A 14636-nucleotide genomic window follows, 5' to 3' on the forward strand; every position below is an offset into this window, starting at 1 on the left:
AAGTCATGGGAGACGTAGAAATCTGCCAACCGCACCTGACTGTCTTTACAGGCAAATATATAGCTCAAGTGGATGAGTAAAAGCAGTCAACGTGGAAGGAATGGCATGATTAGCAAACTCACCGCTTCGTAACTTCCTAATAAAATAATCGATTTATGCAGAGATATCAGTGAAAATGAAATGAATGGCAGATGACAGCTGAATGAGGAGCCAGAGAGCTGACCGCACCTGAACCCACTTTAGAGAAGTGTCGGCAGAGCGGCACCTACATGTCACGTGCGTCTTGCTACAATGTCCGAACCTAACGTGCTAATCCAGCTGTTGGAGCTGGCTTTCAGTTCACGGGAAATTTAGGAAGCAGAAGTGCAATTTAAATGACACCACGAGAAAGCAAACAGAGAAATCCAGAATGTGGAACACTCTACAATACAGCCGGCCCAGTTTCTTCAATACGTCAGTTACCTGGGGGTGGGGGTGGGGTGGGGTGGGGGACTGTTCTAGATTAATGGGATGTTATTACCAATTACAATACAAGAACAATATTTGGATCCTGATTCAAAGAACACAAGAGTAAAAGGACATTTTTAAGTTAATCAGAAAAACCTAAATATGGACTCAGTATTCAAGTAAGAATCATCATTTTCATTGGCTGGGATAAAGGTATTAAGGTTGTATGAGAAAACATTCAGATTTTTTTAGACATGCACATAGGGCTGAAATGCTATGAGGGGTTTGTTAATTGCTTTAAAATATTCAGGCAACCACAAAAAGAGGGGATGGACAAAGCAGGTACACAAAATGTTGAAACATATCGAATCTGGGTGATGTAAACGCGTGGGGGCTCGTTATTCTGGTCCATTTTTACCCAGGACTAAAAATTTTTATAATAAACGATTTCATTTAAGAGATTTCATTCATTGAGCATCTGCTGAGAATCAATCACTGTGTTCAGGGCTTCGCATCCATTTCCTGCTGGATCCTCACCACGGCCTTATGAAGTAGGTACCATTTGTATCCCCACTTTTATAGCTAAGAATATGAAACAACGACCAGCGTGGGGTGTAGCTGACAGACCTGCCAATTGCCCGCCACCCCAGCGAAGCCTCAGAGGCCAAGTAAATGAAAGATTTCTACATTTTTCGTTTCACAAAGCAGTTTGACAAGTTGGCTACCGCCCGCATTGGAGGGCAATCCCCCAAACCATGTGCCAACCGCAGCAAGGGGGATGCCGAAGGTTCGGAAGGAGACAAAAGGAGGAGACAGGTAGAGGGTGAAAGATAAACAGAGGGACCACAGAAAAGCAACAAGGTGGAAACACAGGGAGACAGTCACGGAAAGGGGCAGAGGGAAGAAACGGGGAGACACTGGGGAAGAGGGGTGTGCTTGAAGGAGGACGTCACAGACCTAGAGAGTCAGACAAAGCTACTGCAACCTTGGTCCACCTTCCGCTCTGCCCCACCGGTCACACCAGCCAGAAAACGGGAACGCCTCGGAGCAAAGGAGGGACCAGACACGTTCAGTGTAGAGCTCTGTCCACATGTAATTACAGATCTGTGTCAGGCACCATTACCTTGTCCTCTCTCCTCATCCCCCAGCCCCCATCCTGTGACCTTCTCCCAAGTCAGCTCACCAGCTCCAAGCTCAGAGTGGGGAGGAAGGGAAGGAGGAGTTATTTATTTATCTAAACCATGTTTCAGTTTTTTAACGGCCTAATTGAGATAAAAGTCACAGACCCTCAGTGCCCAGCAAAGCTGTTCTCAGTGGGGGAAAATCTGTGAGGCTGAAGTTAATAGCACGAGGGCCACGTTAATGCCACTAGGGGGCTCAGATCAGAGGCTCCTGGAGGAGGCTTCAGGTGATGCTTTAATCACAACAGAAACAACAGGTCTGGGGCTTGCACGTGTGACTGGGGGGTGGGGTGGGGGGAGTGGGGATGGCAGACAGGAAAGGGGTTACAGGAGGGAGAGTGGGGAGCAGAAAACACAAAGGAAGACAGAATCCTCAGACAGAATCCTCAATGCATTTCAGAGACTGGAACTAGAGCTGTAGGGGAGGGCAGGCCTGTCACACCCCCCACCCCAGGGCGTGTTAATAACACGGAACCACTTGCTCAAATTACACGTTAAAAAACACCTTCTTCTCCTAGCAGCGTTATTCATGAGAGCCCAAAACTGGAAACAGTCGGCGGATGAATGGATAAATGAAATGTGGCATAGCCATACATGGGAATATTATCAGGTACAGAGAGGCAGGCAGTACTGACGCACACGCTACAATGTAGATGAACCCTGAAAACATTATGCTGAGAGAAGCCAGATGCAAAAGACCACGTGTTATATGATGCCGTTGGTTTTTTTTAACATCTTTATTGGAGTATAATTGCTTTACAATGGTGTGTTAGTTTCTGCTGTATAACAAAGTGAATCAGCTATACATATACATATGTCCTCATATCTCTTCCCTCTTGCATCTCCCTCCCTCCCACCCTCCCTATCCCACCCCTCTAGGTGGTCACAAAGCACCCAGCTGATCTCCCTGTGCTATGCGGCTGCTTCCCACTAGCTATCTAGTTTACGTTTGTTAGTGTATATATGTCCATGCCACTCTCTCACTTTGTCCCAGCTTACCCTTCCCCCTCCCCATGTCCTCAAATCCATTCTCTAGTAGGTCTGTGTCTTTATTCCCGTCTTGCCCCTACGTTCTTCATGACCATTTTTTTAGATTCCATATATATGTGTTAGCATACGGTATTTGTTTTTCTCTTTCTGACTTACTTCACTCTGTATGACAGTCTCTAGGTCCATCCACCTCACTACAAATAACTCAATTTCATTCCTTTTTATGGCTGAGTAATATTCCATTGTACATATGTGCCGTATCTTCTTTATCCATTCATCTGTTGATGGACACTTAGGTTGCTTCCATGTCCTGGCTATTGTAAACAGAGCTGCAATGAACACTTTGGTACATGACTCTTTGTGAATTATGGTTTTCTCAGGGTATATGCCCAGTAGTGGGATTGCTGGGTTGTATGGTAGTTCTATTTTTAGTTTTTTATGGAACCTCCATACTGTTCTCCATAGTGGCTGTATCAATTTACATTCCCACCAACAGTACAAGAGGGTTCCCTTTTCTCCACACCCTCTCCAGCATTTATTGTTTGTAGATTTTTTGATGATGGCCATTCTGACCAGCGTCAGATGATACCTCACTGTAGTTTTGATTTGCATTTCTCTAATGATTAGTGATGTTGAGCATTCTTTCATGTGTTTGTTGGCAATCTGTATATCTTCTTTGGAGAAATGTCTATTTAGGTCTTCTGCCCATTTTTGGATTGGGTTGTTTGTTTTTTTGATATTGAGCTGCATGAGTTGCTTGTAAATTTTGGAGATTAATCCTTTGTCAGCTGATTCATTTGCAAATATTTTCTCCCATTCTGAGGGTTGTCTTTTGGTCTTGTTTATGGTTTCCTTTGTTATGCAAAAGCTTTTAAGCTTCATTAGGGCCCATTTGTTTCCTTTTGTTCTTATTTCTGTTTCTCTAGGGGGTGGGTCAAAAAGGATCTTACTATGATTTATGTCATAGAGTGTTCTGCCTATGTTTTCCTCTAAGAGTTTGATAGTGTCTGGCCTTACATGTAGGTCTTTAATCCATTTTGAGTTTATTTTTATGTATGGTGTTAGGGAATGTTCTAATTTCATTCTTTTACATGTAGCTGTCCAGTTTTCCCAGCTCCACTTATCGAAGAGGCTATCTCTTCTCCACTGTATATTCTTGCCTCCTTTATCAAAGATAAGGTGACCATATGTGCGTGGGTTTATCTCTGAGCTTTCTATCCTGCTCCATTGATCTATATTTCTGTTTTTGTGCCAGTACTATACTGTCTTGATTACCGTAGCTTTGTAGTATACTCTGAAATCAGGGAGCCTGATTCCTCCCACTCCGTTTTTCTTTCTCAAGATTGCTTTGGCTAATTGGGGTCTTTTGTGTTTGCATACAAATTGTGAAATTTTTTGTTCTAGTTCTGTGAAAAATGCCAGTGGTACCTTGACAGGGATTGCATTGAATCTGTAGATTGCTTTGGGTAGTAGAGTCATTTTCACAATGTCGATTCTTCCAATCCAGGAACATGGTATATCTCTCCATCTATCTGTATCATCTTTAATTTCTTTCATCAGTGTCTTATAATTTTCTGCATACAGGTCTTCTGTCTCCTTAGGTAGGTTTATTCCTAGATATTTTATTCTTTTTGTTGCAATGGTAAATGGGAGTGTTTTCTTTATTTCACTTTCAGATTTTTCATCATTAGTGTATAGGAATGCAAGAGATTTCTGTGCATTAATTTTGTATCCTGCTACTTTACCAAATTCATTGATTAGCTCTAGTAGTTTTCTGGTAGCATCTTTAGGATTCTCTATGTATAGTATCATGTCATCTGCAAACAGTGACAGCTTTACTTCTTCTTTTCCGATTTGGATTCCTTTTATTTCTTTTTCTTCTCTGATTGCTGTGGCTAAAACTTCCAAAACTATGTCGCATAAGAGTGGCGAGAGTGGGCAACAACCTTGTCTTGCTCCTGATCTTAGTGGGTTTCAGTTTTTCACCATTGAGGACGATGTTGACTGTGGGTTTGTCATATATGGCCTTTTTTATGTAGAGGAAAGTTCCCTCCATGCCTACTTTCTGGAGGGTTTTTATCATAAACGGGTGTTGAATTTTGTTGAAAGTTTTCTCTGCGTCTATTGAGATGATCATATGGTTTTTCTCCTTCAATTTGTTAATATGGTGTATCACGTTGACTGATTTGTGTATATTGAAGAATCCTTGCATCCCTGGGATAAACCCCACTTGATCATGGTATATGATCCTTTTAATGTGCTGTTGGATTCTGTCTGCTAGTATTTTGTTGAGGATTTTTGTATCTATGTTCATCAGTGATATCGGCCTGTAGTTTTCTTTCTTTGTGACATCTTTGTCTGGTTTTGGTATCAGGGTGATGGTGGTCTCGTAGAATGAGTTTAGGAGTCTTCCTCCCTCTGCTATATTTTGGAAGCGTTTGAGAAGGACAGGTGTTAGCTCTTCTTATGATGCCGTTTATGTGGCGTGTCCAACACAGGCAAATCCACAGAGGCAGAAATTAGATTAGTGGTCCTTAGGGGTTGGAGGGAAGGGGAGAATGGAGAGGGACTGCTGATGGGTGTAGAGTTTCTTTCTGGGGTGTTGAAAATGTTCTGTGATGAGACTTGTTGACGGTCATGCAACTCAGAATGCACGAGAACCCACTGAACTGTATACTCGAAATGGGTGAATTTTATGCGATCTCAAATATATCTCAACAAAGCTGTAAAACATTTTTAAAAATTTAAGTAACCAATAAAGAATTCCTTTTTTGCCTTCCCTCCCAAAGTTACGGAGTTTCTCAATCTTGTTATCAGGCTAGTTTTATTTTCTGCTTTTCAGTACAAAATCAGAAGCAAAGGAGAGCATTTATATAGATGGCAGGTAACCAAACACCATGAAAGCAACGAGAAGCAGCAATAAAGGATGAGATGAAAGCCAAATCTGTTCCCCGACCAAATCCTGATGCTCAGGATGAAACGTTTCCATGTGGCTAAGGGCTCTCCCCACGTCGTCCTCAGAACGGACGGGCTACTCTTCATCTGCTTCTCCAGAGCACGCCAGCCGCCCTTTGACCACTGTATTTTGTGGGTTATCACGGAAGCCACATCTACAGAAGACTGCCTTCATAGACGGCTACTTTGTGACAAAAAGTGGTTCACAAACTTCCAAAGACTTTCCGCACCGGTTTCTGCTTTCCTTGAACAAAGGAGATCACTGTAACTCTTTCTAAAAAAACAAAAAACCTCTCCAGTTTTTACCGGGTGACTTTCTACAGTATTTTACAGTCATGGTTTCCTTTCCAAGAGCCTTTAAAGAATTATCACAGGAGGAGAACGTCAGATCAGAACAAGTCACTTCATCAACCTGGGTCTACACCTCCTTACCTGTACACGGAAGGGCGACCCAGAATTATCTCTAAGAATATTCAGTCTCAAAGGGATCAGTCAGCCTGTGTCTATGGAAATTTTTTTTTTCTTTTTTGCTGTGCTGTGTAGCATGCGGGAATCTTAGTTCCCCGACCAGGGAGCGAACCCATGCCCCTTGCAGTGGAAGCGCAGAGTCTTAACAACTGGACCGCCAGGGAAGTCCCAGCCTGTGTCTACGAATCATGGAAACAAAACTACATGCAGAAGCAGAGTTCCAGGAAACTTTAGGAAGACTTTAATTTCTTGAAATTTTAACAGAGTAATCCTCTAGTATTAAGTCAATTAAAAAACTCAGACACAGTTCCTCCGCAAACCTTCTCTGAGCAGTTGTGGGAGGCAAACAAGATGCAAAGAGACTTCCTCGTCTCTTGTATTCAACTACACGTATTTCACGGAAAAACTCTAGCATGATCCTGCTTATTACATCACTGTGGGCAAGTTAACAACAGAGCCAGATGACAGGCCAAATGATGAATCCTAGCCTCAAGAACAAAAGACTGTTTAGGAAATTTCTGGACAGTGGGAACTGATTTGGGGGAATGGGGATAAAAAAACAGTGGCCGACAGCTCTCATCTAACCCGGCCGACAGTCACCTTTAAACAAGCTGCCAGTCTTTCAGAGGCAGGTGAGAATACAGTGTCTCATTTCCTTGTGGGTCTTGAAATTCCCACCAAAGCAATTCCTGTCCAGTCCTAATTTCTCTAGGGCACTAACTGCGGTCACCTCAGAGCACTCCTACACAACCACACATCTGCATAGGCTGAGACCAGCGCTGGCCAGAGGTGGGCATGGGTCCATGAGCTCTGTGCACGCAACAGGGGGAGTCCTGGTGACCGGGCTAAGTAGAGATTCCAAATGGAGCCGCAGAAATAAGGGAAACTGATGTGGAACTGACAAGAGTGAGCAGCCAACAAAACCCATAAACCCATGAGAACTGATCGAGTAAGCCAGCCCCACACTTTGGAAGCAGACACAAGAGCGGGGTGAGGTTTATGAAGACACATGCCAACCCCCTGTGATCACGGAACGTACAAGATCAGTGAGAGAAGCTGAGGACCTCAGACGCGGGTCCAAAGAGAGCTTCTTTCTGGTTTCCAAGTACCCAATCCTTTGATTTGGGGAACCTCCCAAACTGTCTTAAAACTTACAGCCAAACTAGTCTGTTTTCCAATAGCTTACTTACAAGAGATATTATTAGGGACATAAGTAATCATTTAGTATCTTATTAATTACATGCAATTTCCTTCAGCCCCAGCTTGAGCTACAAAGCATGTAACAGCATTAGGGGCTGCATTTCTACATTATTGTGGTGCCACCCGATACCACGACTGGAATTACAGTTTGCCAAACAAACAAGCAGGCTTACCAATTTTCTGATTAAAAATCTTGTCGAAAGTGATTTCATGTCTCTCCTCGAGATACTTCTGCATCACACTCCGGATACTAAAAGAGAAGAGTGACATGTTTTTAACAATGACAGCCTCCATCCCTAGAATGGAAGATACATGATGTCTTCATTCAAGGATACTGGCTTGATGAACTTGATTTTGGTATTCATTTCACAATGTATGTGTATATCACATCATCACATTGTATACTTTAAATATAAACAATTCCATTTGTCAGTTATACCTCAATAAAAAACATGCCCAAAAGAAGGATACTGGCTTGATGAGAGATGCCTCTTACTGACACCCACGATTGCATAAACAGCTGACTAAATTTAAAGCTGGGAACACCACAGCTCCAGCTAGTACCCTCTTCCCATGACTCAGGGCCAAGCTTACATGTAGAGACTTGACTATGAAAAATAACTTAAGGACTTTGGGGAAGCTTTCCCTCAACACCACCACTTTACAAAAATATTAAAAGCGTACACACACACGACAAATTCTGCTAAATCGATGAAATGAGTTTCTTTCTAAAGCAAAAGTTCCCTGGATATACTAATATTCAAAAAAATCACACTTCTATACATCAGTGATAAACCACGATAAAACATAATTAGAAGGAAGATTTCACTTACACCAGAATAAGAAACATCAAATGCCTTGAAATAAATCTTTCAAAATATGTGCAGGAATGTTACAGGGAAAAATTACAAACTGCACTGAGAGACAGTAAAGAAGATCTTAATACATGGAAAGATAGACCACAGTTAGGAATGGAAAGATTTAATACTGCAGAAACTCAAAGTCTACCCAGATTCATCTATAAACTCAATATAATTCCCATCAATATTCCAACAGGATTTTTCATAGAACACGGAACCAGATAAGCTCTTTATGAAGTGTATGCAAAACAACACAGGCTCAAGAATAGCTGAGACATTTCTGAAGAAAAGGAATGATGATAAAAGGGCTTATTATGAAGCTAAAGTAATTAAGACAGGATAAACAAACTGACCAAGGAAATGGAACAAAAGCATATAAACTGACCCACACATACATGGAACCTTGATACATAATAGAAGTGGCAAAGCAGAAAAATGGGGAAAGGAGGGATTATTCAATAAGTGAACCGCCAAAGCGATTATCCAAATGGGAAAAGTAGAACTTAAATCTCTATCATCCAATGATGGGCAACAATTTGGCATTATCCCTTCCTTTTTTTTCTTTTTTTACTTTTTGAAACTAACTGAGGTATAATTTACATGTAATGAAATGCACGTTTAAGTGTACTGTTAAATGAGTTTTTCACATATAATACTCTTCTAATCAAGATATCAAATATTTCTATCACCCCAAAAGATGCTCCTTTGCAATCACTCTCCCCAAATTCTAGGATCTGAGCAACTACTGATGTCCTTTCTGTTAATAAAGATGACTTGCTGTAGTTCTAGAATTTTATATAAATAATACAATATGTTGTCTTTTGTGTCTGGTTTCTTTCCCTCGGCATAAACAAGCTTCATCCGTATTGTTGTGTGCATAAGTATTCAGTTCCTTCTTATTGCCAAGTAGTATGTCATTGTATGAGTATTCTACCATTTGTTTATCTGTTCACCTGTTGACAGACATTTGCGTTGTTTCCAGTTTGGGGCTATTACAAATAAAGCTGCTTTAAACATCTGTGTATACGTCTTTTTATGGGCATGTGTTTTCATTTTTCATGGGTAAATATCTAGAAGCGAAACTGTTGGTCATATGGTGAGTTATATTGAACATTATGAGAAACTGCTGAACCATATTCAAAACTGGGTGTAGGATTTTACATTCCCACCAACAATATACGATAGCTCCAGTTGCCAATACTTCGGTTGTCAGTATTTTTACTTCTAGCCACTCTGTTGGGTGTGTGGTAGTATTTCATTTTGATTTGTACCTTAATTTGCATTTCCCTAATGAAGAATATTTTCTCCCACTCTGCACCTTGCCTCTTCATTTCCTTCATGAAGTCCTTCTAAAAGAACAAGTGTTTAGTTAATGAGTTCCAATGTGCTGATTATTTCTTTGGTAGACGGTCTGTGCTAAGAAATCTCTCACATCCCAAGGTCATGAAGATTTTAACCTATATTTTCCCTTAGAAATTTTAAAGTTTACATTTTGTTTAGGTCTAAGATCCATTTGTTATTTTTGTGTACGATGCAAGGTAAGAACCAAGGTTCTTTTTCTCCTTATAATACCTAATCGTTCTGGTATCATTTGTTGAAAAAACTATCCCTTCTCCATTGAATTTTCTTGGCATCTTTGTTGATTCAACACTAAATACGTGTAGGTCTATCTTTGGACTATCCTGTTGCATTGATCTATATGTCTACCCTTACAAAAATACTGTATTATCTTGATTGCTTTAGGCTTAGTAAGTCTTGAAATCAGGAGGTTTAGTAACCTAAGCATTCCAACTTTGTTTTATTGCTTTTGGTTTTGTTTTTTGTTTATTTTTTGGCTATCCTAGGTTCACTGTATATAAGTTTTGTAAATCAACATGGAAATTTCTTCCCACAAAAAGCCTGCTGAGGCTCTGATGGGGATTTTGTTGAATCTACAGATCAACTTGGGGGAAATTAACCTCAATAATACTAAGTGTACTATGCATAAATATGACATATTTCTCCATTTATCTAAGCTTCTATAATTTCTCTTATTACTATTTCATAGCTTTCAGTGTAGAAGTCTTGTTCTTTTCTTATAATAGCTTTCTCTGGTTTTGGTATCAAGATAATATGATTCATAAAATGAGAGGAGAATTATTCCTTTATTTAATTTTTCTGAAAGAGTTGGTGTAAGACAGTATTAATTCTTCAAATGTTTGATAGAACTCATCAGTGAAGCCATCTGAGCCTGGAATTTTCTTTGTGGGAAGGTTTTTTCCATTTTTTTTTTTTTTTTTTTTTTTTTTTTTTTTTTGTGGTACGCGGGCCTCCCACCGTCGCGGCCTCTCCCGCCGCGGAGCACAGGCTCCGGACGCGCAGGCCCAGCGGCCACGGCTCACGGGCCCAGCCGCTCCGCGGCACGTGGGACCCTCCCGGACCGGGGCACGAACCCGCGTCCCCTGCATCGGCAGGCGGACCCCCAACCACTGCGCCACCAGGGAAGCCCTGTGGGAAGGTTTTAAATTACAAATTCCATTTCTTTCATAGATATAGGGCTATTCATATTTTCTATTCCTTCTTGTACTGGTAACTTGTATCTTTTAAGGAATTTGTCCAATTCATCCAGTCTGTCAAATTACTGAAATTTGATCATATTTCTTTATTGCCCTTTTAATGTCCGTAAGATTTAGTGACAGTTCTTCATTCATTCTTTATGCTGTTAAACTGTGTTTTCCTTTTGTTTTCCCTTGATCGAACTAAGCAGACGTTTATCAACTGTACTGATCTTTAGTTTTTGTTTCATTCATTTTCTTCTATTATTTATATTTTATATTTCATTGATTTCCACTCCGTTATTTAAATGCTTACAACTTACATGTGGGATTAATTTGCTGCTTTTCTAATTTCTTAAAAAGTCACATCACTGAATTTAAACATTTCTAATATAATCATTTAAAGTTATAAAATTTCCTCTGGACATTGATTTAACTGTACCTCACAGATATTAATAGTCTGTTTTCATGTTCATTCAATTCAAATTATTGTCTAATTTCTCTTGATACTTTTTTCCTTGAACTGTAAGTTATTTATAACTGAGTTGATTCATTTCCAGATATATGGAGAGGTCCAGATATCCTTCTGTTATTGAATTTTGGTTTAATTCTGCTCTTCAAAAAGCACTGGAGAGGGCTTCCCTGGTGGTGCAGTGGTTGAGAATCTGCCTGCTAATGCAGGGGACACAGGTTCGAGCCCTGGTCTGGGAGGATCCCACATGCCGCAGAGCAACTAGGCCCATGAGCCACAACTACTGAGCCTGCGCGTCTGGAGCCTGTGCTCCGCAACGAGAGGCCATGATAGTGAGAGGCCCGTGCACCGCGATGAAGAGTGGCCCCCACTTGCCACAACTAGAGAAAGCCCTCGCACAGAAACGAAGACCCAACACAGCAAAAATAAATTAATTAATTAATAAACTCCTACCCCCAACATCTTCTTTTAAAAAAAAAAAAAAAAAAGCACTGGAGAGAATTAAAAGACAAGCCACAGACTGAGAGGAAATGCTGGCAAATCATATATCTGATTGAGGAACTGTATCCAGCATATATAAAGGATTTTCAAAGCTGAAGAATAACAAAACAAAAAACCCTCTTAAAAAAATGGGCAAATGATGCATACAGACACTTCACCAAAGAAGATATGTGGATGGCAAAGAAGCATATGAAGAGATTCTCAACAACATTAGTCATTAGGAAAAGGCAAATTAAAATCACAATGAGATATTACTACACTCCTATTAGAGTAGCTAAAATCAGAAAAGACTGACCTTATCACGCACTGGCAAAGACGTGGAATAACCAGAATCCTCATACACTGCAAGTGGGAATGTAAAACGAAACAAACACTTTGGAAAACAATTGGGCAGTTTCGTAATAAGTTAAACACAAACCACTATAAAATCCCATCAATTCCACTTCTAGGTATTTACCCCAGGGAAATGAAAGCATACACCCATACAAAGACCTGTACATGAATGTTCTCAGCAGCTTCACTCGTGATGATCAAAAACTGGAAACAACCCAAGTGCCCCCAAGAGGTGAACAAATGGATAAAAATGAGTGGATATCCATATAATATAATAACATTCAACAATGAAAAGGAATACATTACTGATATAACATGGGTGGATCTCAAAAAAATTATTCTGGGTAAAAGGAGCCAGATTTAAAAAATAAAACAAAAAGAGTACATATTGTTTGATAACAAAGAGGCAAGAGCAAACTTTGGGAAATGATATATACAGTAAAATTAAAAATATATGTATTGATATTTGGTCTCTGTCCTGCTTCTTGGCACAGAGCTCCTAAAACCGGTGGAATTTCCTGAGTGACGGGAATGTCTTATTCATAAGGAGCCCTTTTCACCCATACCTGAGTTTATGCTAATGAGGTGACTTGGAAAAACCCTAGACAACTTCAGGACAGGAGTGATCGCCAGAGGAACCAATAATGTGATTAGACGATTGGAACTTTCAGCCCTACCACTTGATTTCCAGGAGGCTAGAGACTCAGTTCAGTTACTAACAGCCAATGATTTAATCAATGGGGCCTGTGTAATGAAACTTGAATAAGAACTCTAGAACGATGAGGTCAGGAGAGCTTCCAGGTTGATGAACCCGTCAATGTGCTGGGAGGGTGGCACTCCTGGAGAGGGTGTGGAAGCTCTGTACTCCGCTTCTTCCCATGAGGCCTTGCCCTACGTAACAACCACTTTGCAGTTCCTGAGATGTACCCTTTACAGTAAAAATAATCATAGGCGTAGGACTTTCTTGAGTTCTGTGAGTTGTTCTAGTGAAATCTCAAACCTAAGAAGGTCATGGGAAGCCCAAACTGTGTGGTCAGTCAGGCAGAAATGCAGGTAGACCTTAGACACATACTGCAGCTGGCATCTGCGGGCAGTCTTGAAATATGTGTAGTTTATTTCACATGAATTACATCAATAAAGCTGGAGATATTATCATCATCATCATACCACAAGGATGCAATCAGCAAAATCCTGGGTGTGGGCAACTCTACACAACAGATGACCCAGTTTCTTCAACAAAAAATTTCAAGAGGGAAAATGACAGGGAACCTATAGTTCAAAAAAGACTTGAAAGAAATAACAATCAGGTGTAACATACGAACCTTATTTAAAACTCAATTCAAGTAAAAAAAAATTTCTTGTAAAAAAACTGAAGAAATGTGAATACAGATTGAATATTTTATGATATTAAGCAAGTATCACTTTTTTAGCAGTAGCAATGTGTTATGCTTATGTTGGGTATTTTAGGAGCTCTTATCTTTTAGAAATACAGAAATATTTACAGATGAAATGATATATACCATGTCTAGGTATGCTTCAAAATAACCTAAAGGAAACAACGTATGGATGAAACAAGATTGGTTACGTGTTGATTATTGATAAAGCTGAGTGGTGGCAACAAATTTATTGTATGATTCTCTCCTGTACATGTTTGAAATTTTCATTACAGAAAGTTGAAAAAAATCAAAATATGGCCTCCAGATTCCTGGACCATTACTTTACATGCCTCATCAAAATAAGCATATATACTTACTATGTATAATACTATACCGATTGGGGGCATAATGGTTTTTTTTTATTTAATACCAACTGGTTGGTGATATACCAACCCTACCTGTCATGACCTACTGGGGTGCTGCTACATAAATGCAAGGTAAGTATAATAAATATTGTATCATAATTTAAAAATTTTTTCTACTACTGAAGTAGTTTAAAGAGCAGATATCTGCTCTCTACTGGCCAAAGGATGACTGTGGATACCTCCCATTATTAAAAGTCTCTATATTCTATGTGAAGTTTAATTCTGTTCTATTCTGATGTCCAAAGTAAAATGCGTCTAAACAAATATTTCAAATAATATGTGACACATCACCTAAAAAAACTAGTCACACATAAGGTAGTTGTGAAGATTAAGCAAGATGGCTTTGTTAGAAGCCCTGCCTAAATAAGAGCTGTTATCGTTACGACCGTCAAGAAACCCAAAAGGCAGGCTTTTTTTAAGATAGGGTAACTAAGCAATCATACCAAGATTCAACTCCCCCAAAAGGAGTTTTCATACTGTCAGCTCTTCCCAAGGTTCCTCGGTTCACCAGATCTTTGACAGAAAAGTCTTGTATGCAATTTGCATAGCATTAAACAACAGCACGTGAGACGATCTATATTCAGGAGACCACAGCCCAATTAAGCTAAATGTGAATTCCTTTGTGGTTTTTCCTCCAATATTTTGACAATCCACATCCTGTTTTTAATGCCTTTTCTTTTGCAATATATTACCTAATATTAAAGTGACACTAAACATAATTGAACTTCACTGGCAAAAAAAAAAAAAAGAACCACACCATCAATACAAAAGTTACCCCGAACAGATACAGTATGAAGGATGAACAAAGTTATGGGTTCATCAAGTTTACCTAATCAGAGTTACTAAAACTTTGTGATCTAAACCGTCCCTTCAAATTGGTTACAATAATCATTT

At 39.8% G+C, this 14636-nt stretch overlaps 1 protein-coding gene across 4 annotated transcripts in view; it reads right to left on the bottom strand.

Annotated features, from left to right (window-relative positions):
* The window catches only part of GRK3 (G protein-coupled receptor kinase 3), a 123249-nt gene that overhangs the window by 91863 nt on the left and 16750 nt on the right, over nt 1–14636 (bottom strand). For 2 of the 4 annotated variants that reach the window (XM_067700415.1, XM_067700416.1), the window contains exon 2: nt 7415–7491. The exons of the other annotated variants lie outside the window; for them this stretch is intronic. In XM_067700415.1, the coding sequence (XP_067556516.1) occupies nt 7415–7491 (77 nt within the window). The remainder of the gene's footprint in view (nt 1–7414; nt 7492–14636) is intronic. 4 annotated transcript variants of the gene reach the window in all.

Source organism: Pseudorca crassidens, chromosome 12 (assembly GCF_039906515.1).
Source record: "Pseudorca crassidens isolate mPseCra1 chromosome 12, mPseCra1.hap1, whole genome shotgun sequence".
Taxonomy (NCBI): domain Eukaryota; kingdom Metazoa; phylum Chordata; class Mammalia; order Artiodactyla; family Delphinidae; genus Pseudorca; species Pseudorca crassidens.